We start from the raw sequence: 21,521 nt of genomic DNA, 5'->3' as shown, positions 1-21,521 counted from the left end.
TAAGGGCAAGGGCTGTGTCTTACTCATCATTGTCTCCCCAGTGCCCAGCCGAGTTCCTGGCACTCGGTGGCAATGCAGTGTGTATGAATGAATGAGTAAGTGAATGATGGATGAGCCATAAAAATGCCACTGCAAGGAGAATGAGGCCCAGAGGTGGCCAGGGGCCAAGTGAGAGGTCACAGTCCTCAGAGGAAGCTTTGAGTGATGTGGGGACAGGATGTCAGGAAGCCAAGACATTGCAAGCTCTTTTCTTCCTTCTGCCTTAAGCCTAAGAAGGGAACTGACGTTTTCATGAGCAACTGATAAGTGCCAAGCTCTGTTGTTTCCATTTTCTGTTTATCTCATTGTCTTAGCAACCCTTCTCCATCGATGGTTAATATTATTCCCGTTTTACAGGTGGGGAAGCCAGGGCTCAGAGAAGTTAGGCAACTTGCCCAGAGTCATCCATCTCGCAGGGAGCAGAACAGGGATAGGAACCTGGTGAAGCTTCAAGGCCAGAGCTGTTTCCTGGCACCAGGGGCCCTTCAGAATAGCCCTTGCATGTCTGCTTAGTACTGGGAGCCATGAGCAGTGAAGGCCAAGACGAATCATGATTAACATCCCACGTCCCGTGTCCCCCTTTTTAATTTAATTTTATGGTTTCAGGAGCCGTGTCGCAGGTTCTGGGAGCCTGCAGAGATGGGCCACCAGTGGTTTGGTTTAATCCCCTTTTTAATATCTTTGTTGCAACATTCTTTCCAATTCAGCTCCCAAGTCACATTAAAAAAATACCTCTTCCTTAGGGTAAGCCTCCTCTTATTAAACAGATTCAAATGAAAAGTTTTAAAGATAATTTGAACAATAAGAATCACTCTGTAGCTCCCAGCCGAAGCTCCTTTATTGCTGTATTTATTCCCCAGTATTTCTTTTCTCATTCCCCAGCTCACCGAATCCTTCACTCCCCACCCCGCCACACACCCTAACCCTTCCAGTCCAAGGCCCAACTTCTGCCTGCTGGTCTCTTCCTCTCTTCTCCCTTCTTTCACCTCCAGGGCATGGCGGGTCAGGTTGAGGGCAGGGTGGGAGGTCTCACTTATACCAGCCAATCTGCCTTCTAAGACTGTCACACCTGCCCTGAGGGACGGGAAGGGTGGAGATGGGGGAGCTGAAGTGTCTGGAGGGAAATTCATATCTGTCTGTGGGTCCTATTGCATTGTTGCTGTCGTTCAGTCGCTCAGTCACGACCGACTCTTTGCAGCCCCATGGACTGCAGCTCGCCAAGCCTCCCTGTCCATCACCAACTCCCGAGCTTGTTCAAACTCATGTCCACTGAGTCAGTGATGCCATCCAACCGTTTCATCCTCTGTCGTCCGCTTCTCCTCCTGCCTTCAATCTTTGCCAGCATCAGGGTCTTTTCCAATGAGTCAGTTCTTCCCATCAGGTGGCCAAAGTATTGGCGTTTCAGCTTCAGCATCAGTCCTTCCAGTGAATATTCAGGACTGATTTCCTTTAGGATGGACTGGTTGGATCTCCTTGCAGTTCAAGGGACTCTCAAGAGTCTTCTCCAACACCACAGTTCAAAAGCATCAATTCTTTGGCTCTTAGCTTTCTTTATAGTCCAACTCTCCCATTCATACATGACTACTGGAAAAACCATAACTTTGACTAGATGGACCTTTGTCAGCAAAGTAATGTCTCTGCTATTTAATATGCTGTCTAGGTTGGTCATAGCTTTTCTTCCAAGGAGCAAGCTTCTTTTAATTCTGTGGCTACAGTCACCATTTGCAGTGATTTTGGAGCCTAAGAAAATTAAGTCTGTCACTGTTTCCATTTTTCCCCCATCTATTTGCCATATAGTGATGGGATTCTTGATGAAAGTGAAAGAGGAGAGTGAAACAGTTGGCTTAAAGCTCAACATTCAGAAAACTAAGATCATGGCATCCAGTCCCATCACTTCATGGGAAATAGACAGGAAAACAGTGGCTGACTTTATTTTTCTGGGCTCCAAAATCACTGCAGATGGTGACTGCAGTCATGAAATTAAAAGACGCTTACTCTTTGGAAGGAAAGTTATGACCAACATAGATAGCATATTCAAAAGCAGAGATATTACTTTGTCAACAAAGGTCCGTATAGTCAAGGCTATGGTTTTTCCAGTGGTCATGCATGGATGTGAGAGTTGGACTATGAAGAAAGCTGAGCGCTGAAGAATTGATGCTTTTGAACTGTGGTGTTGGAGAAGACTCTTGAGAGTCCCTTGGACTGCAAGGAGATGCAACCAGTCCATCCTAAAGGAGATCAGTCCTGGGTGTTCATTGGAAGGACTGATGGTGAAGCTGAAACTCCAATACTTTGGCCACCTCATGCGAAGAACTGACTCATTGGAAAAGACCCTGATGCTGGGAAAGTTTGAGGGCAGGAGGAGAAGGGGACGACAGAGGATAAAATGGTTGGATGGCATCACTGACTCAATGGACCTGGGTTTGGGTGGACTCTGGGAGTTGGTGATGGACAGGGAGGCCTGGCATGCTGCGGTTCATGGGGTCGCAAAGAGTTGGACACGACTGAGCAACTGAGCTGAACTGAACTGATGGGACTGGATGCCATGATCTTAGTTTTTTTAATGTTGAGTTTTAAGCCAGCTTTTTCACTCTCCTCTTTCACCTTTATCCAGAGGCTCTTTAGTTCCTCTTTGCTTTCTGCCATAAGGGTGGTGTCATCTGCATATCTGATGTTATTGATATTTCTCCCAGCAATCTTGATTCCAGCTTGTGCTTCATCCAGTTTGGCATTTCTCATGATGTACTCTTCATGTAAGTTAAATAAGCAGAGTGGCGGTATACAGCCTTGAGGTACTCCATTCCTAATTTGAATTAGTCTGTTGTTCCATGTCTGGTTCTAACTGTTGCTTCTTAACTTGCATACAGGTTTTGCAGGAGGCAGATAAGGCGGTCTGGTATTCCCATCTCTTGAAGAAATTTCCAGTTCGTTGTGACCCACACAGTCAAAGGCTTTAGCATAGTCAGTGAAGCAGAACTAGATGTTTTTCTGGAATTCTCTTGTTTTTTCTATGATCCATCTGCATCCAAACCAAGGCCTGGAGGCAGAGGGTGGAGGGAGGGAATCCTGGCTCAGAATACAGATGCCTGGGTCCCATTCTGGACCAACTGAACTGCCATTTCTGCAGGGGTGCCCAGGAATCTGCATTTAAAACAAGCAGCCCAGGGGACTCCTGTGCATATCTGTAGAAAGTTCTCTGATACTTTGAGGGTCAAAGATGAGGGAACCTCAGGCTTCAAAAGGACACAACTTTGAGAAAGAGGTATTCCAAAGAAAAGCTTGAAGGAAGGAGATTGACTTTTTTTGCCTTCTAAGCGGATGCCAGGGATACTGTAGAAAAGGGACTCTCCCCTGTGTGAAGACCTTTGTTGAGAAATGAGATAAACATGGAGTCCAGGCTCGGGCAGCGGAGGAATTCCAGAGTGCCACCACCCTTAACCCCGGGTGGTGTCACCATCCCCACGGGACAGATGACCAAGATTTCTGTGACTTCCTACCCCAGCCAGCCTGGACCCTGGGCTGTGAAGGGTCAGCAGGCCGCTCCCCGCGCTGCGGGTCTAGAGGTCTGAGCTGCTAACATTTGCATAGTGCCCGTTACAGTTTACCGAGTGCTTTCACATTCCTCATCTCACTTAATCCTCAGGCAGCCTGGAGCGTGGAGGAGGGGCAGGAGTCAGAGTTTTCTGCAAGCCTGCTGCCCACTCTGCCCCCCTCACTAGGGAGGGCCCAGGGGATGCAGCTCTGGGTTTCCAGGTACCTTTGGGGTGCAGGTGCATGGGCCCTGGGGTGGCAATGGAGTCTGTAGCTTCTCTCCACTCCCTTCTTCACCCCCCAAACTGAAAAAAATCGGCCCAGTCCTCTCGGCTTGTAAGAGGGGGAGCCTGCCCTCCTTCCCCCTTTCTTCCTTCTGGGTTTCTATAAGCTACAGCAGTGTTGTGTGCACGTGTACATGGGTGTGTCTACGTGTGTACATGGGTGTATGTGCACATGTCTGTGCTGTGTTTACCTGTGTAGGTATGTGTACATCTGTGGTGTGTGTGTGTGCATGGCTGTGGTGTGCATGGTTGTATGTGTGCACACAGCTGTGTGTGGTTGTAGCATGTCTGTGTGCCTGGGTGTGTGTGCACGCACTGGTGTGTGTGCGTGTGCATGGTTATGCTTCGTGTATGTGTACATAAGGGTTAGTATGTATGTGAGCATGACTGTGGTGTATGGGTGTGTGCATAGATGTGGGGGGAGGTGGTGGCATGTGTGTTTGCACGTATGGCTTGGGAAATGTGCATGTGCACATATGTAATGCTGTGTGGACACTCATAGGCTGGTGTGTGTGTGTGTGCATGGTGTGGTGTGTGTATGGGAGGGGGACTCGGCAGATTGGTGAATCCTAGGTCTGGGGAGAGGAGAGGTGAGGACACAGGTAGCTTTGACAGGGGCGGCCGTGTCCCCTCTGTCCACACTGGACAGACGCCGCCTTTGGTGCTGTGACGTAGGCTCCAGGGGAACAGAAGGTGGATCCCTGCTCCCCAGGCAGACGAGAAGACCAGAGTGTCCAAGAGCCTTGGTCAAGTCACGGTGGGGGCCACGTGGGGAATGGGGCCCTTAACCTCTTCATTTAGAAACTGGATAATTGGATCTCCGTGGGCTTTTGATAAACCATCGTTCTCCCTCTCCCTCATTTGCACATAATCTACACACACCTTCTGGTGTACTTGAAATCATCTCTTGATTACTTACAATACCCAGTACAATGTGAATACTATGTAAGTAATTGTACAACATAAAAGCTATGTAAGTAGTTGCCAGTGTGTAGCAAATCCAAGTTTTGCTTTTTGGAATTTTCTGGAATTTTTTTTCAAGTATTTTTCATCCATAGTTGGTTGAAGCCACAGATGTGGAACCTGTGAATATGCAGGGCTGACTACGTAACAAGCTACCTCAAACTTCAGCGCCTCTAAACCACAACTTCCTACTCAGCTCTCCCCAGTTGAGCAATCCAGTAGGCTGGGTTCTGCCAGTTGGTTCTTCTGGGTGGGGCTGGGCATGGCTTGGCAGGACCTGGCTCATCCTTACCCACAGGTCTGTGGTCATCCAGGCCTGGCTAGTCAGCTGAGGATCTTGGGGTTTTCCTCCACGGGACGTGTTATCCTCCTGGGCTTGTTCATGGGGAGGTCGCCAAACCCCCAAGAAACCAGAGGTTAAGCCCTAATGCCCAAGCGCTCGCCACATCTCTGCTTCTTTACTGAACCAAGCCAAGCAGGCGCTACCACAGGGTCAAAGCTATAACCGGTCTTCATCCCACCCCATTGCAGTTGTTGTGAGGATTCAAATAAGAGTTTTTCATGGCCCGTGTTCAGCACTGTGCCTCGCTGGTTAGTTCATCCTCCGTAAGTACTCACTCTTCTGATTTTGTGAACTGGAACCGGAGGCTTAGACATATTCGACAGCTTGCTGGAGGTCTGGCCTCCAGGCAGCCGTGGAATTTGAACTCAGCTCCTGCCTCCTTCCAGGCAGTGAGCTCTTAGCCACTCTGCTGCTCTACCCATGCAGACATGCGGAGGAGTCGGTCTCACCTGCCGCCACAAGGTCGGTCAATCTCTGGATGGAGCCTGAGCCCTTCGCTTGCTTCCGTCTTCAGTCAGCCATGTTCCCCGGGCACCAGGCCTGGGTAACGTGTTTTGTCATCGATCTGAAATGCCATGGTGGGAAGAAAATATTTGTTTTGGTGTCCTCTTCCAGCACTAACAATTTTCTGCTTGCATTTTTCTGTTGTTTGGCTCAGATGAATAGCAGTTTTCATCTTTGCTCTGTGTTATCATGTACACAGAACTGCTGTCGGGGAGCTAACAGCATGCTTGCTTAGTCATTATTCTGGGAAGGGGTGCCAGCCAGTCAATAGCCTTTATTTTTATACGACTCTGTACACTGCAAATGCCGAAATGTCATGCAGCGCCTGCGTACAGAGTCACCATCAGACACCTATCATTTCTGGAGGCGGGCAGAATGGAGGTGGTGGCTGCCGTTGGGGCCGGGCACCAATTCTGACTGGCTTCCTCTGTCAGCACCTGGGAGCTGGGTTAACCACCCTGAATGATACACTGTGATAGAGTCTGTGGCAGATTTTATGGTTTTTACCCACTCAAAGGAGAAAGCAAATAGCACCAAAGAGATGCCAGCCTCGGCAAAACTTCTTAAGGAGAGAGCAAGAAAGATAGATGCAGGCAGGCAGTCTTGGTGTGGGACCTAGCACCGTCATGGGGAGAGGGAAGAATCTTTCTGGGAGCCCCACTGTGGGCTCTAAGAGTTGGGCAGGATCTTTGTGGGATCTGCGGTGGGACTGCCTTACCGGGGTTGGGAGTTCTTAGGACGAGGTCAAACAGGCTGGTCGTTGTCATCCTGTCAGCTCACAGGGGTGGCAGGCCCACAGTAAGGACATGAGATGGAAGGCCAGAAAAATGGAATAAAAACCAGGGAGTCTGCAACCAGTAAAAGGAGCTGGGTGGTCTTTGGCAACACAGCTTTTGATTTCCAGAGTTCCAAGAAATGGACAAGGATAAAGACAAATTCACAAGCCAGTTTATTTATTTATTCAATAAATACCTATTTAGCTTGGAAGTGGTGCCCAGCACAGCTCAAGGTCTTGAGGCTTCCGTGGTGGACGCGATACAATTCCTGCCCTCAGGGAAGATGTGTTGTTGTCAGAAATAAAGACATTAAAAAAATATACTTTGCCAGGGTGACGAATACTAGGAAGGAAATAAACAGATTGACGGAGCACAGAGTGCTTCTTAAGAGTTAGTCCTAGGATGGACTAGAGTCCAGGAGGTGCAAAGGCCCCGGGGTTAGAGTGAACTCAATATGCAAAGGAATATTTCTAAGATGAGAGGGGCTGGAAGAAGAGGAATCTCAAAGCAGGAGGGCATAACTAGGCCACTTAGTGGGGTGCCCTGGGGGTCAGAAAGGGGTCTGGATTTTTATTGTGTGAAGTAAGAACCCACATAAGGGTTTAAGTGGGGGAATGGTTTGATCTAAGTTCTGAGGATGTCTTTCCTCGGCTGGCATGCAGTTTTCTAAGGAACAAATGAATCATGTTTTCTTGGGGGTGGGAAGGGCAGGAAGGGGAGACCCTCGCTTAGGGACTTGTACCTGTGCTGAATCTTGATTGCAGCAGGTGTTTGATAGAGGCTGTCTAGGAGAAATGGAGATGCAGTGATAGTGACTGGATTGATTTATTCCCCCAAAGTGTTGATCCAGGATTACTGTCAGGCTGGGGGTGGAGGGGAGGGTTTCCAGCAATGTCCCTAAGGCTCTGGACTCTGGACTCTCTCGCCTTCAACATTTCTATCCATAAATTGGCGGGGGACCCAGGAGGCAGACTCATCAGACATGCAGCTGACACAGAGCTGTCAGGGACAGCTAAGGCCATGGATGGCAGGCTCAGGACTCACTATGATGATCCTCCACAGGCTGGAGTGATGGGATGAGCCCAGCAAGATGCTTGATTGCATTCAGACTGGGAAACAAAGCCCAGCCTTGGAGCAGGGAGACCTTGCTGGAGAACTTTCCCTGAAAAGGAAGCTGGGGTGGGGCAGGAAGAGGTCAGAAAGTCAGCTGGATCCTGGAGCATCCCCACAACAGCCTCTTCACTTCTTTGGTGACAGAGTCCTTAGCCTCTTAGAAGTTCACTTTTCTCATCTGTAAGGAGAGAATGATTTTGTCAATTGCCCAGAGGCGTGGAGAAGATTAAACAGAAGCATATATGTGGATGCCTGGCTTCCAGTCTGGCCTTCCAGATTCATAGCAGATGCAAAGGAAATAGGAGTTTGTAGAGACTGTCCCAGGGAGGGTTGGGTGCCCTGGGCCAGTCTTTCAGAGGGATGCAGGGGACCTGCAGTCCAGATGAGCCCCTCTGTTCTTGGCACAGACTCTTCTTAAGAGGCCCATTGATCCCCATGATGTTCTGGAAAAGAATGGCTGAGGAATATGAGGAGTTTACACTCAGCTCCTTCTGGGTCCTCTCCATCAGCCTGGCTCTGGGGTGTGGGAGCGGTAGGAGTGTCCTCTCAGGTGCTGAGGAGGGACCACCTGCAGGGTGGATTTGGTACAGAGACCTCAGGCCTCGTGGGTCTTTTCAAAGCTGCTTTGACTTCTCCTTGGAGCTGGCGATTTGAAGGATACCGTGCCGAGACTTGTGTGTCCGTCTATTGTAGAACTTTTTTATTTTAGGAAAAAAAAAAATGAGAAGCCAAACAGACAAAAATAGAGCTAATAGTACTTGGTGAACCCATGTACCTCTCACTAAGCCTTAGACCTGGTCAACGTAAGCCCAATCTTGCTTTATCTACTCCCCAACCCCCATCTTTCCCCTCCCCCTGCTAGATTAAGTTTAAAGCTAACCCCAGATGTAATGTTATCTGTAAAGACTTTAGCATGTATCTCTAAGAGATAACACTTTTATTGTTTAAGTATAACCACAGTACCATTATTCTGACTTTTAAAAATTAACATAATTGTGATGTCTTTCTAATTCAGAAGATCTATCTGTATACAGCTTGCTTTGCAAGTTTTGGAGGGGGCTGCTGCTGCTGCTAAGTCGCTTCAGTCGTGTCCGACTCTGTGCGACCCCATAGACGGCAGCCCACCAGGCTCCCTCATCCCTGGGATTCTCCAGGCAAGAACACTGGAGTGGGTTGCCATTTCCGTCTCCAAGGCATGAAAGTGAAAAGTGAAAGTGAAGTCTCGCAGTCATGTCCGACTCTTTGCAACCCCATGGACTGCAGCCTACCAGGCTCCTCCATCCATGGGATTTTCCAGGCAAGAGTACTGGAGTGGGGTGCCATTTTGGAGGAGAACAGAGAGCAAAAACTGGTCTTTCTAATGTCTGATTTCTCTGACTAGAGTTTCCCCTGTTCTCTTTGAGGGTGATGATGAAGAAGATGGGGGATCAATAACTTGGGACCATGGATTGGCAGCCTCTTTATTCCAAGTATTCCCAGGGACACAGCAGAAAAGTGAAGTGAAAGTGTTAGTTGCTCAGTTGTGTTGGACTCTTTGCAAACCTGTGGACTGTAGCCCATGAGGCTCCTCTGTCCATGGAATTCTCCAGGCAAGAATACTGGAGTAGGTAGCCATTCCTTTCTCCAGGGGATCTTCCTGACCCAGGGATTGAGCACGGGTCTCCTGCATTGCAAGCATGTTCCCAGGGACACAATTGATAGACTGAGTCTAGATGTGGGGAGGAGGAAAAATGGGAGTAAGGAGAGAGAGCCAGGAAGAGGGGAAGAACCAAGTGAATGGCCTTGCCCCTTCCATGGCGTCGATGGCCAGCGTCCAGCACCAGCCCGCTCCTGCTGCCAGCCACCGCGTGCCCAGTGCTCCTGTGTGTGTGTGTCTGTGCCAAGGCTGCACAGGAGTTACTTCACCAAGTTCTCATCCCACCCAGGGGCTGGGTGCTTGTAGTGTCATAGGTGTCATACTTTGTCACAGGGGAGTCCCCAAGGTTCCAGGATGTGGTAGGAAGTGAGCAGTAGTGCCCGATTCTGTTCTCAGTCTGTTTGACTGGAGCCTGCTTTTTCCTGGCACGGCTCCCAGCCTCCAGGCCTGGGGAGACCACATGCGGGGCTGGTGTTCAGGAGGCGGTGGCTGTCGCCGTCATTAGAATAGTGACAAGCTCCCACGTTTTAAACTCTTCCCTAGGCCTCCCAAGTGCCCTGGCCAGCAGTGACCTTTACCAGGACCCCTTGGGACTCATCAGTAGCCATCAACTATGGGATTAATGCCGGCACAGTAGGAGCATCTGGGACTGTAGCCTGTGCCCATTCTGACTGGTTGTCAGATACAGAGACCATCCTCTGGTTTTGTGTGTGATGACTGTGAGTCATTTTATGCCTGCACTGCACCTGTGTGTGTGTGTGTGTGTGTGTGTCCGTGTGCATGTGTTCATATACAGAGCATTACCAGGAAGGAACATCCTTGCTGGGAGCATTTGCTAGTCATTATTTTCGGGGCTCACTGCATCCATAGAATGGGCTGTCAGGGCAGGAGTATACTGTGAGCCTGCCCAAAGCTCCATTCACAGGATGCTTTAATTTTCCCCTCTGCTTCTTTTTTCACCATTTTCACCAGCACTAGAACTCTGAGCAGTTTCTAGAATGCTCTATGCAGGCCAGCTTATCCACCCTTCCTGGGAACCCACCCAGGAGGAAGAGCAGGGTGGGCTGCCACAGTCCTCCTGGGAGTACCAGGGAGGAAGGTTCCCCCTTATCAAGGATGCTGGTGGGCCAGTGTGGGCCCAAACCAGTCCGGCAGGATTGCTATCCTCTCCCACACCTGGAGACAGCCAGCATCTAGGAGCTTAGAGTCCATGGGACCATCAGGCCTCATTAGGATGGTGCCGGCCACCAAGGGTGCAGTTGGAGGTCCCAGGTCTCAGGTGCAGGTAGAGGCCAGTGTTTAGATACAGGAAGACTCTTGTGAATCAGTGCAGGGATCAAGCAATTGCTGGTGCTCCCAGGCAGCCCAGTCCGTGATCTGGTCAGAAGGCCATGCCAGCCAAGGTGGACACGGGTATCTATGGAGCCATGTGCAGATTTCAGGATCCAAAGGCCCAGCCCGGCTGACAGAGGTGTCTATAGACTGGCTGTCCCTTTAACTGCCCTTACCGTGCCAGACATGGTCTGGAGTGTCTCTGTAATACTCCACTTCATCAGGAAGGAAGACAGTGGTACCATGATGCTGAGCAAGGGACCCAGGATCACATGGCTGGGATGTGACCGAGCCAGGCTGTGAGCTCCAGCTGCCACCTTGCTGTCCCTGCTCTCACTCAGACCATCCTGCAGTGCATGGGGCCCCGGCACCCTGGACGCCATGTCCAGAGCTGTTGACTCAGTCCTGTTCCCTTTGCTACTGGTCTTTTAGTGCTTTTGGCCCTGAGCACCACCAGACAGGGAGCGATGGACAGAAATGCAGACTCAGCCCACTCAGCAAGATGGAGCACTGGGAGAGGACCCAGGGGTCCCGATTCCCAGAACCAAGCTCTTAGGACTCTTGCCTGTTGGTATGGTATAAAAACCCCTTGGGGGTCCATGTATGGCCCAGTTTCTCTCGTGAAGAGCAATAGGCTTCTCACCTTGCGAAACATGTTTTCTCTAGCCCCTTTTCCTGGGGTCTGTGCCCCACTGCAGAGCCACCCTCAGGGAGCGGGCCCTAAACCCATCTCTCTTTCTGACCTGTTTGCAGGGCTCTGGAGCTCACCAGTGGCAAAGACGAGATCTCCTTGTTGGTGGAGCAGGAGTTCTTGAGCCTCACCAAAGAGCACCTCATCCTGGTCACCAAGAGCTCGGGGGAGCTGGAGGCACCCGGAAGCAACCCTGAGGGGCCCAGACAGCCAGCCCCTCGCCTTCTCATGCCTTCGCTGGTGGCCAGCAGCAGTGAGCACCCAGGAGCCTCCATCATGGCCGGTGACAAACTCCTGGAGCCGAAGGTGGCCGTGTCGGTCGTCAGCAGCCGGCCAGACTGTGATTCTGCCACGTCTATGGTCACGGGCATTCTGCGTGCTGCCAAGGTCAAGAGTGCCAGGGGGACAGAGGACAGGAGCCGCAGCCTGGGGGCCTCCAGCTCGGAGATCAGCAAGTTCCTGGCTCAATTCCCACTGAAGTCCACAGAAACGTCCAAGGGCCCCGACAACAAGATGGTGTTGGAGGAGACCCGGGTCATCAAGGACTTCCTGCAGAGCAGCATGTTCAGTGGCCCTGGACCCAGAGAGCCCACGGGGCTGGGCCCGTTCCTGCTGCTGCCTCCCCCACCTCCGCCTGTGCTTCCCAACAAACTCCCTGAGCTCCCTGCTCAGAAGAAGCAGCTTCCAGTGTTTGCCAAGATCTGCTCCAAGCCCGAGGCTGACCCCATCATGGAGGGGTACCAACTGATAGGTGAGTGGGGCTGGGAGCAAGGCGAGGAAGCACGCTTGCTGGGAGGAGAAACTTAGCAGAAAGCCACATGGGCTGCATTAGGAACATGAAGCATCGCTGTGCAAAGTAGGGTGAGGTGGTCTTGCTGACGAGCATGGTCCAGGGTGCAGGCTGTTTTCAGCCCCCACAGCCCTCCTCTGCCGGATGCTCGTATACAAGGCACGTCTCATGTCGCCAAACATGGTGGCCGTGAATCCAACACACTTTGGGAAGCGGGAGAGGCCCGTTTTGTAACCGACTGGGTTTTTAAATCCATAGGCACCCCGAGGACATTGAAGGAAGCATTTACCCTTGCTGGGTCCAGGGTGAAAGTGCAGCCAGGGGACCCTGAGCTGAATAGGAGGGAAATTTAACTGGCTTCTGATGGAGGCTCCTGTCCTGACCGTGGTGCCTGGTCCCCTCTCTCAGGGATCGGGGGTGAATGTGTAAGCTCTCCAGGTGCGGGCAGACTGCTGGCCCTGGGTTTGTTCCCAGGGACCCCAGGGCTTTAGAAAAGTGCATTCCCACTCCTAAATCGAGGAGTCCACATCCTCCCTGGGATTGCCAGCCACCTCCCAAGCCTCCCCAAGTTCCAGGATTCTGCATTTTGTGTCTGTTCTGATCCAGCTACTCAGACTGGATGGTTCCAAGAGGGAAGACTGGTGGCAGTGACACTTGCCTGCCACCAGCAGTCGCTGGGAGAAAACGGGAAGAAAAACTGCCCCCAGGTTGTGAGAGATGGGTAAAGGAGAGATGCCTATACTGGGAGGGCCCAGATCCATCTTCCTAAGAAAACAGGGACACAGTCACCCTAGAGAACATTCTGTGGGAGCATTTTAGGAAGCCAAGGACTCCAAACTGTGGACGGCATGCTGGACTCTGGGTCCTGGGCAGGCCTCCACGGGTCAAGGAACTCGGGACAATCAGCTGTGTATGTGAGATGATGGGACATACCCGGGGGAGGAGACGTGCCTCCCACCTCCTTCTCCACCAGGGAGGTGTGGATGTTTCTCTGTCAGACAGGGCTGCTGGTTTGGAGAGAGTTCTGTCCCACACACCTTCCCATCATTTGCGTGTGTGTGTGTGTACAGGTGTATGAGTGAAGGTGTGCTGAGAGGAACTTTGCAGATGTGAGCGTATTAGAGGCAATGCAGTGTGGGCACATCTGAGTGTAACCCTTCTGCGTGTGTAGTTGAGTATGTGTGTGAGCGAGCGAAGGGAATGGCAGGAAGGGATGTGTATGTGTGTGTGTCTGTGTATACAGCCTTTAGAAGAGGGAGCTTTGGAGATGAGTGAGTGGCAAGTGTGTTTCAGGTGACTGGGGGGTGGTGTGATGGCAGGTGTGTGGGCCTCTGGGGAGAGGGTTATTATTAGTGGGTACTGTTATCTCAGCACTGGCTGGGGGCCACACTCTGCAACCAGAGAAGCTCTAGGAAAAGACACCAGGGACACGTTTGCTAAAAATATCATTTTCTTCTGGCTCAGGCTAGAGCAGCTTTCTCCTTTGCTGGGATGGCAGTAAGAGGGCAGGCCCCATCCTGTCCAGACTCAGCCTCAAGGCCATGGGCTAGTGAGACTAAGAGTTGGTGGGATCGTGTCCACTCCCAACAGGTAATTCTGGGCGCAAGTCCTCTGATCCCATTGCTCCCAGCATGATCCACTGCGCCCGCCATGTGTCCAGTGCCATTTCCCAGCCAAGCTCCACGGAGACCAGGACCTCCAGGCTGGGAAAAACAGGAAGGTGCTGAGAGCAAGGCCCTCTTCCCTGCTTCAGTCAAGCAGTGCCTTAAAAATTTTATATATGTGTATATATTATATGCTTCCCTGGTGGCTCAGCGGTAAAGAATTGGCCTGCAATACAGGAGACCCAGATGATTTGGGTTCAGTCCCTGGATCGGGAGGATCGCCTGAAGGGGGCATGGCAACCCACTCCAGTATTCTTGCTGGGGAGATCCCATGGACAGAGGAGCCTGGCAGGCTACAGTCTGTAGGGTCACAAAGAGTCGGACATAACTGAGCATGCACGAACCATGTATTTATGGGTGCAGTATGGTGCATTCCCCCGCCATGCTTAATTTTGTTGGAAGAGAGAGTTCCATTGCTCAAAAGGAAAATTGGGTGAAAAGCCACTGTTGTAGGGGATCCCTGGTGGTCCAGGCAGTGTCCTTGCACCAGGGAGACTTGGGCTATTTGGAGAGAGAGCTGAGCCTGGCCCCAAAACATCCAGTGGCTCACTGGTGCCTCTGTGCCTTTGCCCACGGTCACCCATGGCTCTGGGTGTAAGGCCTCGCTGGAGGCCCTCCTCCTCCTGGAACCCCTCCCACCTCTCAGACAGAAGCTGCCTCAGCCACCCTCTTCCCCCGCTATGTCCCTCTGTCACCTCACGGTCCCCATCTGCCTTGTCCCGGAGCTATTTCTGGGCCTGTCTCACTCTTCCTCCTCGTTGTGAGTTCCTGCCGGGCCAAGTCTGGCTCTGACTCATCCAAGTGTCCCCAGGACTCAGGTCAGAGCCTGCCGCTGATGAGTGTGCTGAATCGCCACGACGACTTAGCAAGAGGAGAGTCTATGACAAGGGAGCAGCTGCATGTTGTGTGGGAATGTGTGTGCCCCCAGCTAAGCTAACTGTGCTCCCTGAAGACAGGAACTATCCGGACTCTTTGTGATCCAACCTACAGATGGTTAGCAGGAAGGAAGGGAGGAAAAAAGAGGGAGAAAGGAAAGGCAAAAGATAGAAAGGAAGGAAAAGAGGGAAGAAAGGAGGAAGTGGCAGGGAGGAAAGGAGGAAGGAAGAAAAGAAAGAAAAGGTAAGAAAAGAGAGGGAACTAGAAGGGAGGAAGTTTGGAAGGAGGAGAGAATGGGATTAGGGAAGGGAGGATGGATGAGTGGATGGAAGGAAGGAAAGATGGATGGGTGAATAAAAGGATGGATGGTTGGGTGGACAGATGGAAGAAAACAAGAATGGATGAATTCATGCATGCATGCAGGGGTATGAGACCATAATGGGTACTGGTCCATGAAGGCTTCAGGGACTGGACTTGGACTGAACTTGGTTGAGAGAGAGCCCAGAGTGGTGGGAGTCTCAGGTGTGCTATGGAGGATCCATGACTTTGTCCACAAGACCATGCTGCCCCCATCCAGCATGTGGTCTTCCAGAGTCACTGACTCAGCTTCTCTCCTGCTCTAGAACGGAACCCAAATGCCAAGGAGCTGACCAGGGGCCGAGAGAGCCTCTTTCTCAGCCAGTGGTCCCCGAGCCAGAAGGACACCTGTGGTGAGGAGGGTGGCAGTGACCCCATGGGTTCCATGACCATGGCTCTGCCGGCCAAGAAGCCTGCCTGGCAGGCCAAGAAGAACCTGCTCTATGAGTTCCTTGGGGCCACCAAGAACCCAAGTGGGCAGCTGAAACTTCGTGGCAAAGTGGAGGTGGACAGGCTGGAGCTGAAACGTAAGCTGACCCTGCCCAGAGAGAGTCTATGCAGGAAGGGATTTCAGAAACCCTCATAGACCCCTGGAGTAGCTCTGTCATCAAACGGCTGTCTCATCCATGGGCAAGTCACTGTTTTTCCCAGGTCCTGTAAATGGGGGAAATGGCTTTCTTCCTCTGTCATCCCCTACAGGGAAGAGCTCAAGAAATCTAGCTGACTTTCAGGGGTCACATGGGCATTATTGGTGGTTAATTTGAATATAGTCCTGACTCAGCATGTCTTATGTCCCCTCAAGTTGCCTGAGCCAAAGAAAATCCCATGCTTTAAGATTATTTCTACATTGCGATTATTCACGTCTCAGCTTTCTCTCCCTTGTACATCTACAACTGTTTAAGTACAACATTCTCCCCCCAACAAAAGGTGCTAAAAAGGGGACACTGATACCCCATCTCTAACTCTTAAGCCCACAGGGCATATTATAGAAGGAAAGAATCCAGGATTCATATCCTGAAACAACTCCATCAAATTTCATTCATTCAGACTAATTTGGGGTCTTGCCAAAGGGAATTATATAATATTTTAAAATATTAAAAAAAATGACTCCAGCATAGATGCAACACCTACACAAGGTCCTCGCTGTTGCCAAGTACACGTCCCCAGCGGGGTGCTTTAATAATTTGATAAAAATGAGTTCCCACAGTGTAGCAATTGTTTGTATCAAACTGGATTTTTCCGAAGCACTTGAAGGAATATAGTTTTGCACGTAGGTGAGACAAGCTGGTTGATTGTATCTCTTGCTAAACTGCCTCCTTACTTGTGAGTCATGAAGGAGATGCTCCATGCCAGACCATGCTGGGACTCTCACCCCTTCCACGTTGGCAAGGTGTGAACTAACAGTGTTTTCCTTGAGCTTTGAAGAACCCTCTGGGAGCTTTTCAAATACCTGACCTGTGAGAACATTAACCCCGGGGGCAGTCATGGAGCTGGGACAGGCTGACCTCTCCCTTCCTCAGTCACGAAACGCTCTACCTCTCCTGTGACTTACAGTTAACCCACCTGTGACAGGGGCCGACAAGAACAACCTCAAGTACACGGGGAACGTGTTCACCCCACGCTTTGCCACCGCTTTGACCTCAGCAACCCTGAACCAGCCCCTCTGGCTCAACCTGAACTACGCACCTCCGCCCGTGTTCACAAACCCCTCCACCTTCCCCCAGTACCAGGTGAGTGAGGAGGTCCGGGCCCAGTTATCCGGGGGTGGCCGTCCAGGGAGGAGCCGTGGCTCACAAGGAGCCTCATTCACAAAGAGCCGTGGACTCGTTAGTTAATTTCTTCATAGGGGCCCCATCAGACCAACTGCCAGATACACGTGCGCAGGCATGCACACACACACACACGTGTGCATATTTCTCATTTTCCTTTGAATGGATTCCAGTTCACTCTGTGCTGTGTCTTTCAGAGCCACCTGGCTAATCCTGGGCTGTGAAGTACTTGAGCTCCTAGGGAAGACTGACCGACGACACAGTCCTTGTTTGCCACCAGCTCCTGGGACTTGCTTTGTAGTCGGATGACATGTGTCCTAGATTACCTGGGACAGTCCCCGTTTCGGTCTTTTGTTCCAGCACAGTTATTCATTGTACTCCCTTTCACTCTCGAGCATCCCGCTGCAGATGACAAATTATGCGGCTGTTTCATTTCAGCTACAACCTAGCAATCATAGCTTCTACCGTCCGAGGTGGCTTGGCACACAGTCTTGGTCTTGGACTCAGAGCTAAGAGGCGTCAGACACAAAGGGGTGGGGGAAATACTTGCAAGGCTGGCAGTTTTACTCACACAACTTATTTACTCTGGGAAAATGTAGTTCCTTTAGTTCGTCTATTTAACTTAATCTCCTATAAGAGCTGCCACCCACTGGGTAGAGAGATGAAAAAAAAATCAAATAAATGTCCATTCTGATTTAAACCATAGTCCAAACCAAGAGCTTAAATAGTCCCTCTAGGTAGTGCTCCGTTGCTCCAGGACAGGTGCTCAGTGCCTAAGATTTCTCAGTCTTCTCTCCCCTCCCTGGCTGCTTGCCAGAATGGCGTGCAGGTGTACAGAAGGGCCAGGCCCCTGGGAGCCTGCTGCCCCAGCCCGGCCTGGCCGAGCCCAGGGAGGGCAAAGAGAGAAGGAAAACCAACCTGAAGATCTTCTAGTCCTGCCCCGTGCCCTTCCCCCTTCCACTGCCCCGGGGCTCCCAGTGGTATTTCCTCCTCCTCGACAGCAGCAGGCTTAACATCCTGCATGAGAGGTGGGTCTTCTCTACTCCATGTGAAGCCCCTCTGAGCTGGCCCGCTGGACTTAGCCCCTGATTCTTAAAACAGGAACTGAAGTAAAGGGGTTTAGCACGGTCTCTCTCTTTCTCTCCAAAGTTTTGGTTTCAAGTCTTCTTTTGGTTTGCTAAAGAGAGCCAGTGGCCACCCTCTTTCTCAAGCCCCACCTTTGAGGTGAGACTGTGTAAGGAAGCGTGATCCATGGGAAAACCCCAGGTGCATCCATCCTGAATCTACGATGTGCTTTCCTGGAGAAATACCCTGTTCACATGCTCATTGGTTCACCAGCTCCTTCACTGAAGTTCCTCCACCCTTGCACACTCGTCACTGAGTCATTTATCACCTACTCCCTGATGTACTCATTTGTATTTATTTATTTTCTCATTTAAATAATTAAAAAAAAAAAAAAACTCCTTGCTTCACACTGACTGCAGGCTGGGGATTCCAAGGTGACTAGGAAGCTCGGAGTCCAGTATGAGTCAGGGACAAATCCAAGGCCAGCATGGTGTGCCCCCACCTCTGAGAGAGAAACAACTGCATAATTTTATTTAGTGTAAATTGATTCACTCTCAAATGCACTCACTCAAGGGGCTCGCCATGTAGAGCTAATTTGCAGTGGTTTGTTTTGTAAAGAGAGGACAGTCTCTCTCTCTATGTTAACTTCTTCTGACTTGACTTTTGGCATGGGTGAGATCTGGAAGTATTCTTCTAGCATGAAGGTCCTTTGTCTTCAGAGATGCTGGTGTTTGCATCACAGGGCTGACTCTGAGCTTCCTGGGCCTCTGGGCAGAAAGGCCCTGGCTGGTAGGGTCCCTTGCTTCCATGCAGCAGTTCAGACACTGACTGAGCCCAACCGAAGTCACCTGCACACGCCGACCCTCCCAAGGGGCAACAACAGACAGCGTGACTTACCTTTTCCCAGCTTCTCATGATTTCATGATACCAACCAGCTTCAAGACAGCTGATCAAGGGGTCTGATGTGGTAAAAAGAAGGCAGGTTTTAGAATCATCAGAATTGGATTTAAGGAAATTGTGCTACTTTTGAGCTGTGTGGCCTTGGGCAAGTTAGCCAAATGTTCTGAGCCCTGGTCTCCTCACCTATGAAATGGCCTCATAATAATTACAGCGGCAGCAAATACTTGAGTCAAGTGTAAGGTTAATTGAGTCCATGGATAGGAAAGGGCTTTGTAAAATCTCAAGTATGATACAGATGTTGGTTCTTATTGTTATTCAGCCCTGGTCTTCCTGGTACAGGGGGTCAGGGAGGTCTGCAGACCTTGAGGAGGCACACAGGAGAGACAGGGAACAGTCCATCCAAGTCTCTTTTTCCTGCTTGACGTTAGGAATAAAGATGAGGTCCCGAATCCAGTTTACTCAGAGCTTTGCAGTGCATGGACGAAGAGCTGTGGAAGACTAAGTCCCCAGCACCCACGACTCCACAGAGAATCCCAGCTGCTTGGCACAAGGAACTCTGCTCCCAATTAAGGAGGGCGGGCACATGCAAAGAGGTCACAGCCTCAATTAAAGAAGAATGGATGTGTATTTCCCTTTGCTTGTGATTTCACAGAATTGCAATTTGAACAACTAGAAATCCCCTTCAAGTCATTGAGGGCGGCTCATGCTGATGAATACGGCATCATCTCCTGAAAACCCACCCCACGATGGAGCAGGGATGAGCGGCTCACATATCCTAAGGGTCGCCTCGTCCAGGGAGGTGTGGGGAGGACGGCGGCCCAGGAGAGTTGGCTGTGGAAAGCAGAGCGCTGATGGGGAGGTGGTAAAACGGAAGAGAGGCGCTTAGAATGTGGCCTTGGAGCCCACTGAGGCCTGGCCACAGGCAGGGCAGCTCCATCGGCTGACTTCCCTGTCCCAGTTCAGACCATGCCCGGGCTCACAGGCTGGTTGTGGGGGTAAGTGGGGCTGCCCTGGGCCTTAGAGCTTGAAGAAAAGGCAAGCCCGTGCACTGGATTCAAGCGATGGAGGGATTGGTGGATGTGGGGGAGGCCCGACCACGGTCAAGCGCAGGTGCATGGGAGCAGAGAGCAAGGAAGGCCCTGAGAGGATGTGCACCCTAGGAGAGCTGGGGTGGGGGCTTTCCCCAGAACCCCACATCAGGGATTTGGAGCCTTTTATGAGCAGTCCAGGGGCTCCGAGGAAGTCATCAAGGGCAGGTCAGCCATCAGCGCTTTGATGACTGGCTCAGCTGAGTGCATGATGGAGGCAGCATCTCTGGTGTGGAATCTTCTGGAAAGACATATTCTGGTCTGAGGGGTGCTTTGGGTTTTGAGCCGCATCTTATGGATTAACTCTGGATTGGCAGGTAAGGGCAGCCTGGGCCTGGATGAGTCATGAGCCGACCCCACCCACAGCAGCAGTTCTGCTCTCTGTGTGTGTGTGTGTGTGTGTGCACGCGCGCGCATGCACAGGGACACCCTAGGCAACTCTGGACAGAGTTGTGAATAAAATTTCTACTTATGGCTAGGCTGAGCTGCCAGGCAGCTTCTTCAAGTGGCGGGAGCAGTGGGGATGGGGGGAGACAGTGAGAGATGGTAAGAGTACCTAGCACTGGCAGAATCCTTACTACATGCTGGGTGCTATTCTGGGCCCTTTAGATGAATTAGCTCATGTATCTTCACAACAGTGTTTATCATCAGGTACAGACACAGGTATACATGTGTGCAGGTAGACACCCAGCAACAGAGACCCAGACTAACACACTGGGTTCAGAGTCACACGTTTGTACACAGAAACACGTGGCTGCAGACACAGATGGAAGCACACGCCAGTATGTTTAAATAAACATGAGGCAACCTAGCACACTCGACACAGACGGCCTCAGGCACCTCACCCCTTGGGGCAGGAATGGGGTTTGGCGAAGGGCACTTAGAAAAGGGGCATAGACACCAACAGAGATAATCTGGCTGCCTTCACAGGCTTTGCAGGCTTAAACACACATAATTTCAGAGACAAGGGAAAAGAGGCTCAGAGAGGTGAAGTGATTTGCCCAAGGTCACACAGCCTAAGGAGCAGATCTGGACTTCAAAAGACAGCAGGTCCCTAAAGCTCATGTCTTACATATTCAATCAAAAGGCTGTGAATCCTGCTAACCAGGAGCTCCCTGTGTGGTGTGAGGCATGCCAGCTCAACCTGATTCCAGCTGGACTAAGCAACTGGGGGGTGTGGTGGGGGGGGGTGGCGGGGCAGGGGGTCTGGCCAGCAGTGTGGTGGGATGGACTCTTCTATGTCTGGAGATCCAGGCGAGGGAGCTGGAAGCTGAGTTGAGTGGCTGCCATTCTCTGGCAGGGAGCCTATCACCCCATGGCACTGAGTCCCTCCTTTCTCTCCCTAGGGCCTGTACTCTCAGCGGGCAGCCAGGATGCCCTACCAGCAGACCCTGCACCCCCAGCTGGGGTGTTACTCCAGACAGGTGAGTCTATGACCTCCTCACCTCTGTCCCAGCCCATGGAGGCCTTCAGGTCAGAAGGATGTCTGTCCCCCTGTCTTTGTCCAGCTGGTCACCAGCCACGCTTTGACCCCAGAGTACAGACACAAGTATCAAAATGCATGGTCCCCAGGAGACAATGCTGGCTGGCACTTACAGCGCCCTTACTGTGCACCAGGCCCTTCTCTACGGGTCTTATCTGCATTCGTTTAATCCTCAGAACCACCCTACGAGGTAGAGTCAAGATGAGGAAATGGAGACACAGAAAGATGAAATAATTTGCCTGAGGTTATGAAGTTAACACCTAAGTTAGCTTTTGCTGTGGCAACAAACAGCCTCAATGTCCCAGAGGCTTTAAGCA

General features: G+C 51.2%; 1 protein-coding gene across 1 annotated transcript in view; it reads left to right on the top strand.

Moving 5' to 3' along the window:
• The first annotated feature begins 3,425 nt into the window (after nt 1–3,425).
• C3H1orf94 (chromosome 3 C1orf94 homolog) overlaps nt 3,426–21,521 on the top strand; it is a 30,081-nt gene continuing 11,985 nt past the window's right edge. Inside the window, exons 1-6 of the mRNA XM_027538262.1 lie at nt 3,426–3,602; nt 3,683–3,792; nt 11,275–11,963; nt 15,166–15,426; nt 16,454–16,629; nt 21,068–21,145. Coding sequence (XP_027394063.1) covers nt 3,426–3,602; nt 3,683–3,792; nt 11,275–11,963; nt 15,166–15,426; nt 16,454–16,629; nt 21,068–21,145 — 1,491 coding nt within the window. The remainder of the gene's footprint in view (nt 3,603–3,682; nt 3,793–11,274; nt 11,964–15,165; nt 15,427–16,453; nt 16,630–21,067; nt 21,146–21,521) is intronic.

The sequence above is a fragment of the Bos indicus x Bos taurus genome, chromosome 3 (assembly GCF_003369695.1).
Source record: "Bos indicus x Bos taurus breed Angus x Brahman F1 hybrid chromosome 3, Bos_hybrid_MaternalHap_v2.0, whole genome shotgun sequence".
NCBI lineage: Eukaryota > Metazoa > Chordata > Mammalia > Artiodactyla > Bovidae > Bos > Bos indicus x Bos taurus.
This window is presented reverse-complemented; position numbering and strand designations above follow the sequence as displayed.